Source organism: Zonotrichia albicollis, chromosome 2 (assembly GCF_047830755.1).
Source record: "Zonotrichia albicollis isolate bZonAlb1 chromosome 2, bZonAlb1.hap1, whole genome shotgun sequence".
In the NCBI taxonomy this organism is placed as follows: domain Eukaryota; kingdom Metazoa; phylum Chordata; class Aves; order Passeriformes; family Passerellidae; genus Zonotrichia; species Zonotrichia albicollis.
In genome coordinates, this window is record NC_133820.1 from 20,936,866 (window position 1) to 20,960,850 (window position 23,985).

At 35.4% G+C, this 23,985-nt stretch overlaps 1 protein-coding gene across 4 annotated transcripts in view; it reads left to right on the top strand.

The window, feature by feature from the left end:
• CFAP47 (cilia and flagella associated protein 47) overlaps positions 1-23,985 on the top strand; it is a 274,906-nt gene that overhangs the window by 207,232 nt on the left and 43,689 nt on the right. For all 4 annotated transcript variants that reach the window (XM_026791865.2, XM_074534560.1, XM_074534558.1 and 1 more), the window contains 3 exons: positions 15,627-15,786; positions 16,408-16,499; positions 20,595-20,747. In XM_026791865.2, the coding sequence (XP_026647666.2) occupies positions 15,627-15,786; positions 16,408-16,499; positions 20,595-20,747 (405 nt within the window). The remainder of the gene's footprint in view (positions 1-15,626; positions 15,787-16,407; positions 16,500-20,594; positions 20,748-23,985) is intronic.

A 23,985-nucleotide genomic window follows, 5' to 3' on the forward strand; every position in this document is an offset into this window, starting at 1 on the left:
CTTCTTTACTCAGAGTTCTACAACTCTTCAATAGATACATATTTCTGTTGCTGTCTGAAGATGTTTTGAGTTATAATTATGTGAAATCTCAATCTGAATTGCAGTCAGGAACAAACTGAAAAGAAAGAAGAGGGTGGTTTTTTTAACATTATTTTTATTCATAATTTTAGTCTCAAAGTTGTCAGGACTACTTGACTTACTTAGGAAAGCTGTCAGAGTGTTCTAGGCATGCAGATGTGCATTTTCTCCTTCTTGGTGAAGTCAGTGTTGTCTGAGCTTTAGTTTTGCACTGTATTTGATAGCCAGATCCAACATTTTTTACAAGCAGCAGAAAAGGTCCTGTTGAATAATGAGATTTAACATTTAACAGGGTCTGTGTTCTCTTCCCTAACATCCCATAATAAATTTTATACGCTTTTTAAAAAATATGTTTGGTTTTGTGGTAGGGTCTGTGATTAATTGAAATAAGAGCTGCTAGCAGTTGGATTCACAAGTCAGATTATTCATTATAAGGAAAGATGCATTTGGGTTGTTCAGTCTCAGCTCAGTGGCATATTTGAATCTGATGAATTTCAGGTAGGTAAGACAATCCCCAGACAGCAAAGAATTTAAATTTAAACATCTGCCTCACTTGCACTGTAATTACAGGGAATGTAAATGTGTATTTCAGGCATCTATTCTAACTGCTCTGTTGTGAATAGAGGTAGGATTATTTGTGTGGCTAATTGTTTTGATAAATAATTTGGTATGCCCATAATCTGTATGTTCACCTCAAAATTATATATTTCTCCTTGCTTATAAGATATAACCGGGATCAATAATACTGTGGCTCATTTTCTTGCCAAATGGGGTCTTTAAAGCTGTTCTCTGAAGGGGAGGAATAATTTAATTAAAATGAACATCATATTCTTTGTACTTTGCTGCTTTCATTCTTCCCTAGATATTTTGCCATACTATTACTAAGATTAACAAATTATTCAAAATATTTTTATGGGAAAGATAATAAATTATTCACAATTTCATTAAAATTGATATCTTTCAGTTACCAGGGGGAATTTGGATTCCCTGATTTACTTTTCTGTCACAAAGCCTGAATGATTAGGCAGGGCCTGTTTTGTTATGATAAAGCATATTGAGTGTATTTGCAAAAAGAATGCATCTCACTAGTACCACTTCTCTCTTCATATAAGTCTCAGCAAAAATTTATATTTCTCTTTCCTGCCTTTTATGATGCATGCAGGATTCAACTTTCAGCTTTTACATTATTTATGTGAAATCCTTCTTGTTTACCTGAAGATCAGGTTGATACCTTCAGTCATCAACATTACTAACAATCTTGCATCTTACAATAATATTTAGGTTTAAACAATATTTATTTCTTTAAATGCATTGCTGATACCAAGTTCAAAAACTCATGCAAGCCTCAAACAAGCACGGGAAAAAGGAAATTTGGGCACTTGTGCTGTGTTTGGTGTGTGTGAAAGGCCCGGGTGGGCTGTAACTCTAACTCAGACTTGGCCTTTATTTCAATGTGATGCTTTTTCTGCCCGTAAGCCATAGTAAGTCAGTCAACAGAGGGGATTTTGGTATTAAGTACTGAACATAATTTGTGTGTTTTTGGAGAAATACAGAATCAAGACTTACATTGCAAATAGCTGAAAAGTATTTGAATTGTGACCTTTACTGTATGAAGGAGTAATACCTCACTACCACTGAAGCATGCAGCACAAAATTCTTCATTGAACATCAAAGTTTATCTTTACTATGTACATAAGTGTAATACTTTATTACACTCATAGTCTAATATCACATATTTGGTCTAGAATCATCTGTTGAGTGGAGGGAAATTAAGCTAACTTCTTTGCACAGTAATCCAAAGGGTCATGAGAGCATTGAAAGAGGGTTTTATTTTCCAAACTCCCCTTGCTAGAACATTGTTTTTACCATGCAGTAGTTTATGTTCAAGGATTTTACTCTTTTTACTGTTAATATACTACATTAGGTAAAATCTGTGTTTGCAAAAATATTCAAAATCTCTGAAATTTATATGGGTAATGAATGAAAGTGGACTGAACCTTAAGTACTTTCTGCATTCACATCTTGTTATGGTACTTATTTTTATTTTCACAGATCTTCTTTTACTTGAGCAAAGGAATCTAGCATTTTACTCATTTTAAACCAGGGAAACAGTGCTATAGGTATAATAAAGGTTTTCCCCTACTAAAGCTGTAGTTATTTCAAAATAAAATCCAGAGCCTTGAAACGTAAGAAGAATCTCTTTCTCATAATCATTTGGTGAAGCATTGGGAAAACAAATTTTCATACAAAGTCCAAAATGAGACATAGAATTGAAAATTATCCCATATAACTATCAAGAGGTCTGTGAAACTTTATGATGTGACTGTTTCTTTTATCTCTAAATTTGAGCTATTAACTGCCTCTTTAAGGTACTAAATTCAGTGTAGTTAACTTGAGAGATTTTTTTGTAATAGATGAACTTAAAGAATGCAGATCATGTTTTTTGATTGCCTTCTTTGCCTGCTTGTGTTATAAGAATGTTTTTACACTGAGGGGAAAACTATAACATTGCACCAATTTCTGGTGTTGAATTGTCTTTTATCTGATTTCTTCACAAGCACTGAAAATCCCTTATAAATTAAGTAATTTTCTCCTTCAGAAAGATACTAAGATAAAACAAAGATTATATGCCCATAAAGATTGATATCTATTAATTACAGGTAGCATTGCCTTTTTCACAATAGGTGCCAGTAATTTCAGCTAATCCCTGAGGTTTGTAACCTTTTTTATTACCTCTGCTACATACTACCAGCAGAACCCAAAACTTGAATTGCATGCTGTCCTCTTAGGGGCTGTTCCAATTTTTTTTTTTTTCTAGCCATGTATACAATTTTCTCTTTTCCATTAAATAGGAAAATAAGAATTTGATTGCTGAAAAGAACTGTTTTTCAGACCTGTGTCAACAATGTGTTTTCTACATGCACAAACAAGCAAATCAGCTTTATCACACATAATAGCACATGACACTAGACAGTATAATAGCTTGTCAGTAGCTGTTGAGGAAATTTTGGATAATCCTTATCTCTCCAGCTTACTTTACATCCTTTCAAATGAAAAATCACAAGCTGTATCCTGTTAATCTTTTCTTCTTACTGATTTATCCCTTTTCCAAATCAAGAATTAATTTTTGTGTTATTTTACTTTCTTTGATCTATAGATTTACCCAATTCTCCCAACTCTGAATTAAGTGGAAATGCCTTTTTTTTCTGCTTTCTCCTACCTCTGCTTTTTAATGCCAATCTCATTGATTGAAGAAATGCAGGGATTTTCCAACTTCTTGAAGCCTATTTACTTCTAGGAACCCTCTCTTTGATATACAATGTTAATTAGCCTGGGTTGCCTTTTGCAGTTGTTGTTTGTTCATCTTTGCAATAAAAGCATGTTTAAATGATTCAAGATAAGAGGGAGAGATTCAGTGGTCCCTAATTACTTAACTGACCAAAGAGAATTTTGGCAGCCAATTTGTTTGTCCCGTCTCTCTAAAAAGCAGAATGTTGGTGATGAAGCATTCAGTGTCACAGACAAAAGCAGGGACTGAAAACAAGTGTGTGTTATTCAGTAGACAAATTAAAAGTGAAACCTATTTTTGACAATGAACTTAATTAACTCTCAGCACAATTCTCAATGAAACGTGGAGGATTCACTATTGCTGACAAGTTCTAAATCAAGTGACTGTGGTTTTTTCCTAATTAAATTCACTTGTTCAAGAAGAGTTATTGAGACTGAACCTTGATTTTTTCAAATGAGTTCTTTCTATGTATTGAACTCAAGTTAGATGATTGTAATGACTGAAGTGTTTAGCTGTGAAGAAACAAAAAAAGATCTCTCCAGACTTCTGCATAATCAAATATGCTTTAAACATGCTTTAATAATACAATCCAAAAAGGGAGAAAAGTTCTTTGAAGTTTCTGAATTAAAATTTTCAGAATTTCCATTATATTATTTTCTATTTGTTTACTACATCAGGATGAAAACAGGGTCAAGAAGTCAAGCACCGTCAATAGATACAAACTGTACAAGCTTTCTTTTCTTTACTATTGTAACTTATTGCCTCTAAAGAATCAGCATTGTAAGTGTTTTGGTCATTAGTCTATATAGAAAAGGAATATATCTAAAAATTAAATTAAATTTTGAGACCCAATATATTCAACCAGAAAAAGTTATGGATTGTAGGAAAATGAACTGCTGTTTTTCTAACTCTTTTTTCTACTCTTCTCCAACTCCTTGCTGCCATGTATCAGAAAATAAACTTTTTTTTTCCTTTAGATTGGGACCAAATGACAGCTTGTAAAGATCTGTTCCTTGTCGTCTTTACACACAGGGTTTTTTTCCTCTGCCTTTTCTTCACTTCACACCTATGACAAACAGCTGTTGGGAAACGCATTTGTCCCTACATTTGTTCAGTGTTTGGCTGCAAATCACTTGTGCCTTGAGCTGCTTTAGAGACTAAACCATATGGAGAGAAAAAATGGCTTAGATTTGAAGGCTGACAGCTTCTTGTTTTGACAGATTTAAAATGTATTATCTCGATTAAGTTCCTTGCATGAAAATTTTCATTCCCAGTTATCTCGCCACAAGTTGTTGTCAGAGGAGGTTACAGCTACTGACCTAAAATGTCTCCTTTCTATTCCAGAAAAGTATTGTAGTACTCTGGCTATATTTTAGCTAAGTTATAGAAAAGAATCAGAAATTATCAGTTTTCTTCCTTCCTGCATCAAAAGAAAACTGGTCTCTTACTGGGAACTCAAACAGTTAGTGGAAAAAAAATAGTAAAAGCTAAATTTTAGATTTTGTTTTGTATTTTGTGTGAAAATGAAGTAGTAATCTTGCCTTCTGAATTGTGGCTGATAGTGTATCATTTGGTTTCCATGGGAAATCAAATGGTTTAAATTTCTGGATTCACAGAGAGGTTCAGGATCTGCAGCAGCCGCCCCTCCTCAGAAACACTGCAGCTCCCATTGAGTCATCCAAAGCCTGTCTTCTCTATGATTCACAATCATCCTGACACTGTCACGTAATTTTAGTCCTTGATCCCTTCCAGAATATCTTAATATTAATTCCCACTTTTAGGCTTAATTTTATTTGCTTTTTTAATCTAGTTCATTTCCTACATGCTTGCTTCTAAACATTTTTTTCTTTTTCATGAGGCCCTCAAGTATATCCCTTTATATTAATCTCTGAATTTCAGGGGTCAGCACCTCATATATTTATTGGATATCTGATTACTATTTGCTCTAAATTACAACTGCAGGGGTGATTTTAACCTTGTTCACACAACAGGAATCGATGCACATTCCCCAGCCATGAACTGCTAATTGTCCTTATGGCTGGAAACTCATACAGCATTTCAACTGCCCCTCAGGGGACCAGGAGAATTGTAATAATTATCATATTAACCACAGAAATTCAAGGGATAAACTATTTTGTTACTTGAATGAAGACTTAATATTTAAATATGATCTGTAGCTATACCTGAATCTGACAAGTGAGCAGCCATGTGTCATATTCACTGATCCAGCATCTCCCAGATCTTTGTAGCAGGGTTAAAATATTTCTGGATATTTCTAAACTGATGTGTCCTAACATGGTGTAATGACTGAGTAGCAGGAATGTACATAACCAGCATGTGAGATTGCACTGACAATAAAAGATGATATTGTGTAGACATGCGAATTTTCAGAGTTTGGAACAATGGATTCTGTCAGAAATCATTACTTGTTAAAAAAAGAACAAGTCAATGTGAGTTACTAGTTTGTCCATAAAAATCAAAAATATCACTGAAGTAGAAAGGCACTTGACAGCTCAACAGACTTTCTTGCTAGAGAATATTGCTAATGGTTTTTTCTGTACTTTCTCTAGGGACAAATTATTATTCTGTGATGGTCTTGATAAACTCTGGAGCAGGTTTTGAATGTCAATGAGAGCAGTCAGAACATAAGATGTTGTCTATAAATTGTCATCCTAGAGGTATGATTGCTGGCCTCTGTATGAAGCCACTGCAGTCAAGTCAGTACTCATTCCTAAAAATAAGATAAAATCCAACAGCAGTGACATCCCAGGCTATTTTTTGACTGCATTTTCTCCTGACCAAAGAAGTAATCAAAATGACACCCTAGTAAATGGAAAAAAAAATAAAAATGAAGGGTTTTCTTCTGTTCTCAGGCATTTTCTATTCCTACATAAAGTTTTATGAATTGAGTTCTGCAACCTTGTTTTCAGAGCCCATGATTTTTATCTTTTCCTTTTCACTTCCATAGAGCACAAGGAACATCTTGAGGATGTAACTGGCATTTGGAAGAGAAGAATGCTTGGTTTAAGTACCAGGTTGTCTGTGGCTGTTGTTAGTGTCTTAGGCTATTTCTGAGTGAAGTCCACATTCTCTGAAGACATCAGCTCCTAGCTAAGCCCTAAATGCTTCAGTTACATTGCAGCAATATCCTGGCTGACCTTTGTATATTTTACTTGTAAGGACAAGGACAAAGAACTCTAGCTGAAAAAATGTGAATAGGAGAAAAGTTTCATTTAAGGGGCCATCTTTTAGAATAGTTGAAGACTAAAGCTGCAGCTCTAAAACTGGTGCTCTGCCTAGGGATTTTTAATGAAATAAAATAATTTCCGTTTGTATTTTGTTTGCTCTTTTTCTTTGTAAATAAGAACTTGGTATATATTCTCATTTAAGGCAGATTTATTTTCAGATTGAATAATAAATGTAAATAATTTCTTCAGAATTTTGGAATCTGGAGATTACCTGCTGACCAGTGGCATGGTTTAGCACTGAGTCTGGCATTGCCACATGTTTGATTTTAGCATGTTGCACATGAAGTAGAGTGGGTCAAAAGGATACAAAAGTAGAGCAATAAAAATATTTGTCTAATTTGATAGGCTAAGAAGAAGTTACTGTTAGTCCACTTACAACAATACTGCTGTTCATAGCTATGAAATACGTGTACCATATTGTGGGCTCTGTCATTCACTCAGCTACTGTTTTAAGACACAAGTCAAATTAATGGGAAAACATTACTTTTAAAGAGGGATTCTTCTTACCATCTTCATCTATTTTCTTGAGTGTGAAAAGACCAAAAAAAGGCAGAAATCAATTTTGCCTTACTACAGAGACCTGTAAAACCTCAAATGATGAAGAGCGTACTTACCAGAATTATGAAAAGGAGTAACAAAATAGTAACACTATCTCTCTCATATATATATATGACTCACAGTCACACTGTTTCCAGTTACTGTCTGCCGTATGAAGTGTGATAAATCTTCTGAATACTTGTATCAAGCAGTACAATTTTTGGTTTTGGTTGCATGTAAGAAGTAGAAGGATGTAACAGCAGTTGGTGTCATTAGGGATTTCACAACACTTTGCAGATTTTGATTAAAATCTGCCATAGCTTCAGAATTTGACTGTGTTTTCAGAGATCAGATTAAGACACATATATCCATGAAGTTTAAAGTGAAAGTAAAAACACATCTGTCAAAAGTAATCAGATATTTGACATATGTCAGAAATTCAATTACATCTGAACTGAAGCAATTACAGTTTCCTTTCAGGCATGAACTCAAGACACTTTTGTGTACGTTTCAATCTAGAAAAAGATTAAGAAATAGCGAAGTTGTCATAGTCCTAATTTACTTGCTTGTACTTTATCTTAGGGCAACATGAACTTTTCTTAAGGGAGAAAGGACAAGGTTTGGTGGTGTTTTTAGTGGCTGGGCACTAAATTGAAAGTCACACTTGTTTAAGAAGCATATGCCATTTCTTGTGTGGCTCTTGCATTTTCAAAATATTAATGTGGTGATTGTCTACTTTGAGATTGTAGGCAGGTTGTGCTTGTAGAGTGTTTTTTTGTACACAGAACACAACTAACACACAATAGCAGAAGGGCAAGAGAGGTTGAGTAGATTTTCTGTTAATGAAGTAGAGAATATAAGATCCTATTGTTATTGGCCATCTTATCTCTCCTCTCAGCTCAGCACTCTCCATCCACACTGAGTTTATGGTCTTTCTTCTATATAGCTACTTATCAATTAATCTCTCCTGAGAATGTCAGGTATATTTACATGTGTGCAGAACTAAAATGAATATTTAGCTTAGGAAAGGAAAATTGACCTAACATAACTGAGTTTTTACTTTTCTGTTGTTTAGTCTGTCACAAATTGAATCACTCAGAGAAGAGGTATAGTATTGCATCTTTTACAGTGCTGATTTGGAAGAGGTTTTGCATCTTTTTCTTCAACTTTGAAGTTTGTCTCCTGCTTTCAGTGACTCTGGATCTAAGACATTACTATGTTGCAGACATTTAGATCTTGGATGCCAGAAGGATCTACAGAGTTTTATCAATGTAAAATTGTCATCAGGAAAACGAGGATGATAAACAATTTTTAAATAGATGAACTGGTCAAAGGAGGACAGGGTAGATCTACCAACTCTCAGATTATTGGAGGAATAAAATAGATTTGTAAGGAGAAAGCAAGAGAAACTCTCAGTACACCATGAAGTTTTAAAACAAGTATTGGACCATAGGATAAAAAGAAAAGTTACTACTTTCATTCTTGATTATTCTTCACTCCTTACTCTTATCTCTTTGGCATTGCCTCTGCCAAAAATCTTTAATATAATAGTCTGGCCTTCTCCACACATTCTGCTCTGTGTTTGCTGTGGCTTCATTTTGCAAGTTACTGTCTATGCCTGTTGCCCTTTTGCTGATTCCTCCTGTGCTTTGTTTGTTCATTTTTCCATCCCTGCTGCTGAACTATTCTTTGGCTTTTCAATGATTTTCCTTCTCTGACATTTGCCTTGTGTTGCTCTGTACTGCTCAGTTCAGCCTTGCTTCCTTACCCCTCTCATGTCCTTCATTTGGATGTGGCTTTCCTGATGTGCTGCCCAACTGAATTTCTGCCAAATGAACCCCAAGCCTATCATCCCAGCATCCCTGAAGGAAAATTGCAAGGATACCCCATGGTGTCAAGACAAGGGCATAAATTAACAGCAGAGATGTAAAATATAAAGAAATGTGGCACCTATATGAATGTGGGTCCATTTTCTGTTTGATTTTTAGACAGGTCTGTAATAACTACCCAAAATCGGAGCTTCAGGTATCAGAGTTCAGAGATAAGAGGGGTGATCTATGATGAATCAGTTTAGGTTTTTACATGATTTGTGTATTACTGCAGAAGGTTATTACATCAAAATTTACATTCAGATGTGACTGGGAAGTGATGGAGACTTTGTTGTGAAATGTATTAAGTGACAATTTTATATTGGGGTTTAAAAAACTTTTAAATGTAGTCCCATAATAAGAGAATGTGACTTTCATGATCTCTGTTACATGTATTTTTTTAAGTTTTCTTGGAATTAAAGATCTTAAGAATTATTTTGCTTGTTTTGGTTGTCAGCAGAGAAGTTAATTACTCTACTTGGCAACATTTTTTTCCTCAGTGTATTTAACTATTGAAAGCATAGTTGTTACTGCACTTCAACAATAAATAAATATAATAGGTCAAATATAATATTTGTCAAAATAATTGTTTTGATCTTTACTGAAACTGCAATATAAGCTATTAGTTAGAGAAGGAGAATTTTATAAATGGAAGGAAAACTTTATACTTGGCCTTTCAGACATGCTTCATTTAAAAACAAAATAAATTGCATTAAATGAAACAACATATTTAATTACTGAGCCCTATTCTCAAACCATTTATTTTAATCTAAAGAGCAAGTGTTTAACTTGAATCTATTATTTTGTACCAGAAAGAAATTATTCTAAATGAAAAATCTTAATTAAATAATTCAGAAAATCTCTGGCAGAAGTATGCAAAATTGTATTAATACAAGATCCATAAAATGGTGAACAAATCTTATAAACATGCTCTAATACATTTTACTGTGTGCTTATGGTAGTGGTGTTGTGAAGCCTTTATTTGTGCCATGTCTTTCTTAAAGCAACTTATAAAGTTTTAACCAGTCATTTGTAAAATTGTTTATTAGCATCTGAGCTGCATATTCATGACTTAAATTTTACAACTAAGTAATTCATCAGCTCAGAGGGATTTTATTATTCTGTATAAGTACCAGAAGGGAGGGTGCCAAAAGGATTGAAAAAGGAATTTTTCAGTGGTGCCCAATGACAGGCAACAAGAAATTCTTATCTAAGTAAAGGGAATGCTTTTTAGTGTGAGGAAGATTGAGCTCTGGAATGGTTGCCCAAAAAAAATTATGGAGTTTCCATCCTTGGAGACGTCCAAAGCCTTTTTGGATGTGGTCCACGTAGACTCTGCTGGGAGAGAGGCATTGGACCATTTGTCTGTCAGAGGTCCACTCCAGCTCCAGGTATTTGGGATTTTGTGAAACTGCCAGAGGAAAGGGAAAACACAACTCTACCTCTTGGTGTAAGTATCCATAACTCATGAAGCAGAGAGTCTCCCAGAAAGGCAATCATTGTGGACCATCTGTGAAAGGAACCTCTCTTGAACTCCGCTTACCTAACTTACTGAACTTTCCTGAAGGAAGGAAGGAAAATGATGATGTAAATGTTAAAATGTGGGATGCAGCAAATTTAATTTTTGGCATTTTGCATGGTTATTTTATTAGATCTTTTACTTACCTATTTGTATGGAACTTGAAATACCTTGAAGTGCATTGTGTTCCATTTTTGTTGACCCAGAGAAGATGCAATTTGAAGTATCCTGCTTCTTTGCCTTTAATTGCACCCAAATCTAATTGTTATGTAACGGTGATCTCTTGTTCTTGCCTTTGTGCTTTCCCTTTGTAGGGTGCACTGTTTTTCATATCACCTGCAATTAACTGAGAAAAGTATCTGTGTCTGGTTTTGCAAACAAGGATGCATTTTATGTGAATTCTTAAAAACAGAAACAAGACAAAGCCTGTTGATCTGTCATGACCTCAGAATTCCAGAAGCACAGAACTGTTTAGGTGGTAAAGAACCTCTTGAGATCCTCTTGTTCATCCAAACCCTCTGTGGCTCAGGCAGGGTCATCTCCATCAGGTGGTCCAGGACCATGTCCAGTCAAATTTTGAATATCTACACAGATGGAGGCTGTTGGCTCTTGTATGATGACTGCCAATTCAGAAAATTTTATTTATATTTACTCATTGAGACTGAATAATTATAATACTGATGTAGCAAAACTAACAGGCTGCTACTCTCACAGTTTTTTAATTAGAATCCATAACAAGGGATTGTGATTGTGTTTTAATGAGAGGGAATAAAAAATTCAAACAGCTTCATTGGAAGTACTAAAAAAAAAGAAGATGCAAACAAAAATGGACCCACCCTTAATAAGAGTCAAGGTGGAAATGCTGTCCGTTCTTTATTAGACTCTTGGGATTTAGCAATGAAACTCTTCTGGGAGAGGTGCTATAAAATATCTTAGTTTTCATATGTAAACCAGGATTTTATCTCTTCCAGCAGATGAAAAGAAATTAATACCTAGGTCTGACTTTTTAAATGCATTTTGGATACTAGTATGCTGGCAATAGCTCACTCTTTGCTATCTGATATCAATTCTTTTCTGGATGAGCTCCTTGAGAAGAAATTAGCAATAATTCCCCAGCAGCAGCTGCTGTGTATGAATATTTTGGAGGTTGCCCTTTCCAGATTCTGAGGATAATAGGAGAAAACAGACCTAATTATAGTGAGTTGACATTTACATGGCCAGTGCTAATTTTAGCAAAGCTGTCTGTGGGTTTAATCAAAATGCTGCTATAGTAATTTTAATGGAGAAACTATCAAGAAAACAAACAAATAAAAGTACCCCCTCCTAAATGATTTTCCATGAGACTTCAACAAGATATTCTTGAGTTCTGTCTCATCTCTCTCAGTTAAAGGAGGCTGAACTGAGTGCTCTTCTTCTGGGTAAAATCAATGGGAGGCACTCAGATGCTACAGAATTAGGAGGAGTGAATCAGGGAGATGCACTTCAATATCTAGAAAATCTACCGGCAAAGCACCTTACTAATATGAAAAATACATGGCTTTAGGTTAAAGTTAAATGGGAGGATGACTTATTGCAGAATATTTTGTTCCTTGCCATCACTGTTTTATTACCATGATGCTGCCTAGTATGCTTGCTCTTAACATTTTTTCCTAATCTACTGTAGAGGGAAAAAATGCATTTTTACCCATCTGTATTCCTTCCAGATAACATCCCAGCTATTGGCACCCACTGCTGCTTGAATTTTAGCTCTCACAGTGCTGAGCTTTCTAGGGCTGACACAAAAGTTACACAGAACCCAATCACAGCTCAGTGTCCCAAAGAATTGTAGCCAGGAATTTGAAATATACTAATTTTGATTTATTATCTAATCCAGTTCTGAATTCTAGGCTCAGTGCCTGAGGAATCTTTTACAGAATCAGTGTTTTCCAGCAGCCTCTGGGGAGGCTAGAGGCAAGGCTTAACAAAAGGTTGCCTAAAAATGAAATGAGGGATCATGCAGAGCTCCACACACTCCTTTGTAAGGCAGTTGACTCAAATTTCAGCCCTTGGTTTGAGTCAGATGCCTTCAGTCTTTAATGGGTCAGTGAGCTTACTCTGCTAAATTTAACTCTCTCCTAATGGGCTGTAGGACAGTGAAGGAGGAGTGAGGTATTATCAAAACCTGGCCCAAAGCTTTTTATCAAATGTCCTGTACCTGTGTTCAGAAAAGGGACTTGCTGTGGATTTCTTACACAGAATTTGTGGATATTCATTGCAGTAAAATAATTACATGAAGGCAAGGGATCAGCCATTGGTATCAGTTTTTGGCAGATTACTTGAGGTCCCCAGACAAGTAGGAGCAGGTAAAACTGATTTTTATTAAAGTTGTACACAGAGCATTTTTTGTGTGCTAGCCTGCATTCTCTAAATGGGAAAGAAGAAATAAAAGCAAATTATATTTGGCATTCTGCCTATTTTATCTATCTTATTAACTAGCCAAAATCATAATGAAATAAATCTGTATCAGCAGTTAATGATCAGTTGGTTAGTTGACAGCTGCAGGCAAGCCTGGTGATGTAAAAATTACCTTTATTATTAGCATCTTCTAATAAGAAGATTTTTTTATTAAAAATGTGAATACAATCTGTTTCAATAGCAATATTGTAAAATTTGTCTTTTCATGGTCTTTAATAACCAATTTTCTGCCAGAATGACCCAGAATGCTATCATATGGATTCTGCATTAAAATCTATTTTTAAAAAACCAAGGGGCTCTGTCCTGTAACAGGCATCATTAAGCTACAATTCAAAATATGTAATATGATGTATATAACTGGTTATGAGTTTAAAGTCTGTTCTATTTGCCATCTGTTAAAAGCTTTGCAAATGAACCTTAAGGATGCACTGTAATGGTGTTACAAAGTGTTTACATTATTTTGGTATCCATGTATGTGTGGATTCAAGGCAATCTAATTGCAAATATATCCTGAAGTGTACCCTTCTGTTTCAAAGCTATCACATGCCTTTGTCTTAACTGGACCAGAGTGAGCTCAAAGTGGGCAAATCCCAGCAGAGAGCTGATTCTTCTCTCACTGAGGGAGAACAGCGTGTCAGTGCTGTGATGGGTTTCTGATCCAGAGGGGTGGATCCCAGTTCAGATGTCTTCAGGACTGTAGTAACTATGCCTGATATAAAAATATTTATTTCAGATATTGGATGAAAAATGAGTTGCTAGTTGTAAAGAATTTTCACTTTGACCATGTAGTTGCCAACAACACATGTATATGTAGTATATCTTTTAAATTTGGGTATGGGCTTGATAGATAATGCCTCAAAGATCCAAAGAAAAATCTTAAAATTTATCAAAATAGGAAAAAAATATAGTTTGTTTTTTTTTTCATTTAGATATTACCATTTTAATAGATATTTAATTAGGATATTTTCAAGCTCTTTCACAATACAAAACTTTTCAAGTAATTATTTCCAAGGCAAATTGCTCTTGCCATGATGAACTCCTACAAATACACAAGATTTAAGTGATCACAAATGCAAAGCAGCTGGTTAATTTTCATAATTAGTATATGATAAAACTCTTACACACAGAAATTCAGATATGTTTAGGTAAGAACTTCCTATGGCTTTTCTCATTCATAATAAAGTGAGGCAGTGGTCTGTATTTGATGTCCTGAGGTCTTTTTAACTGGGAGAGGTAGAAGACCTGCAGAGTTGTGTGGTTTTAAATATTCAAAACTTGCCTAATTTAAAATTGATTTTCCCATCTTAATTTGGTTAGTTTATTTTAATTTAAGAGTGTTTCTAACAAAAAGCTTATCACCAATAGAATTTATCATTAAATGCTGATAGGAAGTTAGTGCAGATGAGGAGTCCAAACTGGTGTTCTGTGTTTTGGAGAGCTGTTTTTCAAACCCTTCTCTCCTTCCCTGATGTGACTTGAATTTTTTTTGTTTTTCTGGCCATTCCTGTATCCTGACTTCATTTTACTTCATCTCCCAACACTTCCACCTTCATTCCCAAACTTCTGTGCATGCTCCTTTTTTTGCCAAGACTGCATTACAATTTCCCTACCACCCACTCTTCTACAACTTCCAACCCTGAGGTCTTCACCCTTGAGGAATTTTGGCTGGAGGAAGGTGACCATTTGGAGTACCAGGTGAAGTTTCCCTGCTGGCAGTTTTTGAGCATGAAACCACCTGTGGTGATCAAAGAAGTGGTCTCCAGGAGGATGCTGCATGTCCAGTCATGCTCAGGGAGTGGTACCCATAGACCTGTATCAGCTTCTGTTCATTGTAGAAAGTGTGAAATATTATCACAAAAACTGATTCAAAGCCTAATGTAGAAGAAGCTACTCATAACTAAGAGGATTTTCTGCAGATAGAATTAAAGCTGAAACCCTAACCCTGAGGTGTCATTTCCTGCAAATTCCAGGAACACTTTTCAAACAAAGAGCTTTGTAGTTAAAACACTGATTTACCTGTTCTACTCTGTGTAATCTTTCGATTATTTCTGAAATAGCTGAAGTAGAGGTTCTGAAATGTGGCAGACTGACAAGTCATTGGAAAAAGGCCCTTAAAGATTGAAAATACCAGGCTACCTTCATTACAGATAACATAAGTTTAGTTTGTTTTGTTTTTGTTTTTTTTTTAAACAGCAAAATCAATCAGAAAAAAACATCATATGGAAAAAGCATGGTTTGTATAATAACAGTAATGAAGGTTCTTTTAAATATATTATAGTTGTCTTGAATGTGAGCATTTGTTTTTGAATTGATCTTTTTAATGCAGTGTTACTCATAGATGTAACCATAGCTGAAAAAAAATTACTTTGAACCTACAAAATCATGGGATTCACACGTATATGCTACACATGATCTCTGAATATTAAATGTAGGACATTCATTTAATTGTGGTTTTGTTTTGGGTTTTTTTGTAGCAAAAATGGGGTAAAATGGAATTTTTTACAGGGACAGCCACACAATATGATAAAAGGTTAAACAGTGATTAAAAAAGAAAAAGGGAAAGATATGAGTAAAATTATAGAAAATATTTTGAAAACTTCCAAAATACCACAACAATCTGTTTCATCTTGCAGGAATCCGATTATCTCCAAAAGAAAAACTGGAAATCCCTGTATTATTCATGCCCGCTGAAATGAAAATTTATAAAGCAGTGGTGGTAATTCATGTAAAGAGGGAAAATGGTGAGAACTGGCCTTATGAGGTTACTGGTGAATCAAATACAGACTTAAACAGGTAATTTATTCTAATAGGAAATGAAAAAGTGGTTGAGATGCTCAGTCCTATCACCATTTATCCCATTGACTATTCATATGTAGCTCCCAAGGGCAGTCCAGTGTCTGATTTTGAGGGCAGTGGATATCCATCAAAAGCTTTTAATGTACTCTGCAAAGTATGCAGATTCAGGGGGAGATATCTGTCTGTTTTAATACCTATCCTTGCTTTAAATAAAGAAAATGTAAAGTACTGGCTGCTGGTGCAGTTATGAATATTGGGCAAATGAAAGCTCTGTTTGTTTCAATATATTTGGGATAATAATCATTTACATCCTGATATTTTTATGTCATTCATAAACTGCAGAAATCTTATCTCAATGTAAACATAACCTGACAAAATGCAGATCAGGCCACATGTTTGCAGATCTATAATGTTTGAATACACTAAGTGGATCTAAGTTGTAGCTGATATAATTTATAGCTGATATATTTAGCTGGATTTTATTTCATATTTTTCTTAGATATGGTTAGCATTACAGCATACAATAGGATAGAGTCTAACCTTTCCAACAACTCTTAAGTCTAGATTACTTTGGAAACGGAATTTTCAGCAGTCTAATTGATACTTGTATTTTTCTAGAAATGTTATTGTAGCAGAGAATGGCGAAACTCAGGGAATACTCTGGATCTATCCCATTAATGGAACACCTGAAGCACCACAGCAGAAATCAGGTAGGTAATGCTTGAAAAAAGCTTGAGCAATATATCTAAGAATATGTAAGAAAATCAAATAGTCACTTATATTCTCACCTGCTTGATCACAAGAATTTGCAGCAGTACCTTAAAAAAAGATAACATCACATATTAAAAATAAAATCTTCTCCCACTTCCAAAGCAAATCTAGATCATGACTTTATTCTTATTGTGGATAAAAGGAATTAGAGGCAGTTGTAAATCTTAAGGGCTGTGCCCTTCAGTATCCCAATTAATCCTGAGTTTGAGAACTGAAGGTAAGCTGAGCAAAGGACTGGTTCAAAGGTAGACTTCTTGCATATCCAGTAAGTTCTCCCCTTGCTCTTTAGAAGTAAACTTGCATTAAAAGATGAGTGACATTCTTGGAGGTTTCTTGCTTATTTGAGCATAGTAAATGCTTATATATTTGACCATTTGTATTTTTAAGGTGTGATATAATTCCAGAGCTATGAAACAGAAAGTTGTGATCAGCTTTTTAAATCTATAACCCTGAAACAACAGCTCAATGTGTAAATGTGGGACCAATTCTATACCAGCTTGTCCTTTCAGCTCACTTTTTGTGGATTGAATCAGTGAATATAATACCTTTCTACATTAAATGTATTAAGATACAGGGACAATTTCCGAAAAAACATAGATATTTGTACTGCCATTAATTTATATTGCTTAAGAACTCTTTACTTGTAGACAAATGCCAATGATGTGGTATTAATTAGAGCTTTCATCTCATTAATTTGTACTTTAATACCTTAAGGAATGAAGCAGAATATTGTCATGTAATCAGCTGTTGCCCAAAATGATGGCTTTAATGAGTCTTATTAGCATTAGAACCATGTATATTAATGTGGGTGTTTGTTGTGTAATTCAGTGGCACTCCTCAAGATAAATCTCCCTTTTATTGGGCTGTTGCTTTCATTGAAATCACAGAATCATTAAGGTTGAAAAGACCTCTAAGATCATTGAGTCCAACCATTAACTCTGTGTAACCACTAAATCGTGTCCCTAACTATCACATCTCTGTGGTTTCTGAATATTTTTAGGTGTGATGATCCCCCCAGTTCTCTGGGCACCTTGTTCCATCACCTGGCCACCCTTTCCATGAAGAAATTTTTCTCAATATCCAATTTAAACCTCCCTTGGCACAACTTGAGGCCATTTCCTCTTGTCTGTCACTTGTGCTTGGGAGGAGTGATTAACTCCCACCTGGCTACACCTTCCTTCCAGATGGTTCTGGAGATGGAGGTGGTCTCTCCTGAACCTTTTTTTCTCCAAGCTAGACACCCCAGCTCCCCCAGTCACCCTCCTAATCTAGAGACTCTTCCCCAGCTCCACTGTCCTTCTCTGGGCTCCCTCCAGCCCCTCAATGTCTCTCCTGAACTGAGGGGCCCAGAACTGGACACAGCTCTCGAGGTGAGGCCTCACCAGTGCCCAGTACAGGGGGACAGTCACTGTCCTGGTCCTGCTGGCTGCACTGTTGCCTGTTCTTGATCCAGGCCAGGTTCCTGTTCCTGATCCAAGCCAGGTTTCTGATCCTGATCCAGGCTAGGTCCCTGTTCCTGATCCAGGCCAGGCTCCTGTTCCTGATCCAGGCCAGGTCCCTGTTCCTGATCCAAGCCAGGCTCCTGTTCCTGATCCAGGCCAGGCTCCATTGGCCTTCTTGGCTACCTGGGCGCATCTGAGTTCATGTTCAGCCTATTTTTCATCAACATCCCCAGATCCTCCCCTGGGCAGCTTTCCAGCCATTCTTGCCCAAGCCTGGGGCATTGCCTGGAGTGGTTGTGCCCCAAGTGCAGGACCCAATGCTTTCTGTAGAAGTTATGAATTAAAATGTTTAGCATTCATGAATTGCTTAGGTGACATCACTTCTGTGTATGATCAGAAGGTCACATACTATCAACCCTTAAGTAATTTCAAATTCCTAAATGCTTTTTTAAAACAACAGAACCAAATTGTAGCATATTTATACCTGTTATCCATTAGTTTATGTTCAATAAATGTTTGTAATACATAAAAATGCATTGCATTAATTTAGTTCTTTGGCCATCAGTATGTTATGTTGGGCTAATATTTTTTCCCAAGGAAAATTTAGGTCTTTGAAGAATGTCCCAGAAAACAGAAATAGGTGGTTTTAAGTGTGTTTATGTAATTTTCCATTCCACCTTGATTCTGAAAGCCTATGGTTTTCAGTTATAATTGGGCATTTAGAAAACTTGCATTGAAATATATAAATCCAAAGCAGATAATAAAAAGAAATATACTTAAAAAAAAAAAAAAAAAGATAATGATCAAGAGTATTGTCCTCTCTCTAAGTGCAGACATTTATTAGAATTGCCTGGAGGCTACAAGTTTCTGTGTCAAAAACCCAAGCTGCTTTGCTGGTGTATTAAGAGTTCATCTTTGGGTCATTCTTATTTGCATCTTAATATACTTAAATTTCTAGAAGTCACTTGGCTTTCTATCTCATGAGACCAATTAAAATGATCAGTGGTCACAACCCGTGTAGTACATGTTAAGTAGGTGATATCCTGGCTATCTTATAGAATTGATTACAAATGGAGGGTCATCCAGAATATTCTTTTAATTCTTGTAGAGTGTAGAGTCAAAGAAGCATACAGCAATTTTAATTGGAGGGGCCCACTGGGGCTCCTCTAATCCAAGCACCCGCTCAAGGGCAGCTTGCTCAGGGACTTGTCCAGTCAAATCCTAGATATCTATGAATTTTATTCATAAATATTATTCAGCCATTTTGGAAAAAAGAAAATGTAAAATCAATTTTTATAGTAAGATGAACTGTAGAACAGAAAATGACACAATGTGCGCACAGTAATCTGAAACATTTGGTAAATTAGTGGAATACAGAGAATGTAATCTATTTTTAAATATAGATTTAAAACTATATTTATATAAGGTCAGACATTTAAACAAAAAGATCTGTGTTTAACCTATTTCAGTAACTCTCCCTCATGGAAATTCTAAGAGATATCTAGAAATTACTTACACTCTGTTAAACAGGGAAAGACCAAGAGAGAAAGGAAATTACCTGAACTTATGTAGTTATCTATTTTGCAGAGTAAATAAAGTGCCAGAACTGAAAGTTGAAGCTAAATAAAAATGATATAAAAAAGGGGTTTCGTTCTTTTTTTAAACACTGCATATTGATTCACCACAATATGGTTCCAAATTATTGATCATTAATTCCTTATGTTAACTTCAGAGGTAATTTTTGAAGAAACATTGGGTCAAACTCTGATGAAAATGACTTAGAGATCTTGAAACTAAAAAGTATGGGGTCAGCTGTTCTTTTTCATGTTGATTCCCAGAGCTCTAGGATGTTCTAGGTCTTTGGGAAAACATTTTTTTTTCAGCACTGTTATGTAATTTCCTTCTTTTTCTGTGCTTAATTTCCTTCTTTTTCTGTGCTATTAAATAAGAAAAGGCAAAAAAGAACAAAAAAAAACCCTATTGAAAAAAGCTTTATAAAAACTAGTGTAAAAGCTAAAACCTAACAACTTTGTAATGAAAAAGACATACTTTGGAAGCAGTAAATTAAAATCACTTACTGAACTGAAAGAAGTTCTATGATTCTTCAAACAGAAACTCATGCAAGAATGCTTTTTGTTCTGGAATATTTCTATTAAAGTTGAAGTTTTAACAACAGTATTCTTAAATTAAGAAAGCAAAGAGTAACTTAATATTCTTTAATTTAATCATAAAACCTTTTATTTTCTTTTTGGTTTTGTTTGTCTTCCTTTCTTAATAGCATATTCAAACTATGCCATAATTCCTATTAGCAGTTGAACTCAAAATGAAGATAAATTTAATGATTAAAGATAAGAGAGAAATTATCAAGTGCTGTTGGGAACTAACTGAACACATTTTTATTTACTTCCAGTATTTTCTACTACTTCACCACAACAGAACAATAGAAAGTGGAGGTTGGGAGAAGCTTTTAGTTGTCTTGCTCCTTACTGGAATTCTGTCTTTATCTGAGCACATTTAACTTCTATGTTTAATTTCTGTGTTAAAATCCAGATGCCAGCTCTTTGCAAATAAGATTTTTTTCCTTTTGTGTAGTTGTGATCCGCTGCCAGGCCAGGCAGAGGCTGGAGCAGAGGGTGGAGCTGCTGCTGATTGGAGTCATGCCTGGTGCCACTGACCTGCCTGATGCGGGGAACTCTGCCTCGGTGGACACAGAAGAGTTGTCCAGCACCCCAGAAGTCACTGATGGTGAGAGTAGTTTTGATGTTATGCTGTTTTATAAAAATTTCAAATAACTGCTTCACCAGATGTGCAGCTCTGCCATGACAATGAGTGAGGTTTAGGCAAATGGTCCCTGTTCATATTTCTATCATTTGTTTAACTTTTTGTCTACAGCTATGGGCACTTATAAACCTGAACCTTCCATTTTTTAAAATTTGTCCTGGCTGTGAGGCTTGCATGCACACAATCTTTCCTTTAAAAGAGAGCTTGCACAAAGTCTTCAGTTAGAAAAAATACATCTGTGTAAGCATTGCCAGGAGACATTTATCTGCAGGTTTATAAGATGCATTCCCATCAGCAGGTCAATATTGGTATCAGAATGGATTGAAGAAGGAGGACTTTTTGAAAGAAGTGATAAAGCTTTGTAAAAGGATAGCTTCCACTTACTGTTAATCTGCTGAGAACACAGTGAAAATCAATTTATTCAGATACTGCAGCTGTTCAAAATATACCTCTCCTTCAAAGAGAATGGCACAACAAATAAGTAGTAAGGAAAGAGTACTTCCTACTGCTGTATCATCAGTATTTCTGTTATCAGTCATAGTCACAAAAATTTTTAAAATTGTGCACCTTGGAAACTTAACATTCCATTTTGGGTTCAAAGTCATCATCCTTTATAAGGAAAATGTTATTTAAAAATTATGACACATAACATGAGACAGACTAATGTGTGTTTAACTTAGCTGTAGATAAGGGAAGGGATTTCACCTGCACCCTGACTTTGTTCAAAGTGGTAAAAGATGAGTTTACAGATGTTGCTGAATTGCAGTCTATCAGGTAATCAGTTGGAAGGGCAGGCAAACTTGGCTTTTGTGTCCCTTTTCTGCCATTTACAGTCTGTTCCAACAGAGGCTGTGCAGGAATACCATGTTACAGAAAATGTCCCGCCAAATAACAGAAAAAGTGAATAGCTGTAAAAGGTAAATCAAGATGCATTACATCCTTCCTATGAGGCCAATTTTCATGCAAACATGCACATTGATCAATGTAATCTCCTATCAACAATTACTGTCTTTAAATAGATTTTATTTCTGAAAGCTTTTAAAATAGAAGATCTGAAGTTGAACTGTTTAATAGAGTTTGCAGAGCATATGCTTACTGATTGGCTGATATTCATAATTGCTTTTCTAAATTTTTTATTTACTCATATTGCAGTGTCAAAGATAAATTATTTCCTGGGCATATTATCATCTTACATACCCATATTACACAGTGATAGTGATAAATCCAGTAAAGCAAAAATATGTGAAGTTGTCAGTGTACATTCTTTCATCTTTGGAGAACTGTAAATGCTATTATGAAAATGTATTCAGCCTTTTGAGGACAGCTGTCCATCAAGATAAAAAAGCACTTTTTAAAAACTTATTTTTATCATAGAGTAACAGATTTAGCTCATTATTGGCTGGTCATGAATGAGTGGGCTGCCTTAAACACACCTGGGCTATTTCCCTCCAAATGTTGGCCTGTGAATTGACAAGAAAAAGATGCAGTGAGCAAGCTGAGACAGCATTTTGAAAGTCTTGCAGATTCATGATGTCTAGTTCTTGTTTTATTCATAGGAATAATTTATTCACACTGGCTGCTGCACATGGTGTACAAGACATTGATTTGGGGCATTGCATCTTTTTAAGTAAGAAGTCTGGTAATGAAATGCTTTGCACCCTCGGTAGTAAAATCATTTTTAACACAGTGCTTTTCATCCTTTTCAATGACATTTTAATGCCATTATTGATAGATGAATTTGAGGCCTGTTGGGAAGCAAATTAAATGGTACTATCTGAGCTTTTCTGCAGTCTACCAGTAATAACATAAATAAAAGCCTAAACCTTTAAGATAACAGTCTGGCACACTGTTCTTCATTTTTTTCTCTTCTGAAAGAGTGATTCATCAGAGTGCCTGTGTGAAGAGTAGTAAGCAGTTTTTACACCCAAGGATAAATTATGATAATTACTGGCAGATCAGATTAAAACAGCTAATACTGTGTTTCAGTATTTAAATTATTTGGACAAGTATAAATTCTTTTGAAGTGAAAAATCTTCAAACAGGTCTTTTACATAAAAAATTCAATTTCATCCAATATGGAGGAGTGCACTTGACACAGAAAGCTACTACAATTTCTTAAGAAAGAGGGTGCAATCTAAAAGTTTTCTAGCTCCAATGACATAATTTCTTGTTCAGAAGCCAGCAAAGTTTCAGGGATCAAATAATGAAAGCTTAATATTTTAGACATAACAAGTAGCAAATAGTATATGGTCCTTTTTAAAAATAAATTTCAGTGACATGACGTGCATATTTTCACCCTAAATGTATTTTTCAGCTGTATTCTTACATATGGCTCTAAAGATGTCTTTTTCACTAAAGGAAATTTAAGAGCTGAGATTCATCCAAACAAGGGTAATTTGCTGTTTTTTAGGTTAAGTATTCAGTGGGGAATACAAACACATTTAATTTTCCACAGTCTTCTGAAAAAAGAAAATCAAACATTCACGAATCAGTTCTGGAAGTTTGACTGACATTTAACATTCAGAACATTGTGTGTTTGTAGTGGTCCTTTGTAACCTTTCCCTTTCAATTGCTTCAGTTTATCTCATAAGCCAGCCATGAGGGCTGAATGTTTCTCATTAACTTCTCTCATCTTTATTAATTCATTGCTCTCCTCACAGCCCAGCAGCTGGTCTTAGCTCCTTGCTCCGAATTCTTATTTCTGGGAAGGTTTCATGACATTTTCCTTGAGGGGAACAGTGCTGCCCAGCTTCTGTAGGGTAGCACAGGTACAAGGTTGGTTTATGTTGTGACCAGGGTTTAGAGCCATTCTGAACTCAGACTAAACAGATGGAGAGTTCAACTGCACCTGAGAGGGAAATAACATTTTCCAGATGTGCTAATCCATAATGTACATTGGCATCATTATACAAAGTGTATCTGTACCCTTTGTTTGACTGTTAATAATAACTTTATAGCAACTACCTAATATTCCTGAAACTCATCAGAATATTCAAAAGGCTCTATTTTCTTTCATTTCTTTAAAGCAGCTCTTTGAAACCAGCAAAGAATAAAAACATATTCAAACACACATTATTTTCCATCCCCAGCAGGATTTTCTGTTAGCCAGTGCTATGGATTACACTAAATTCCCATTTAATGTGATGGATCTGGATCAGGAGGCTCACCTTTAAGATATAAGGTCAATAAGATTGGGTATGAC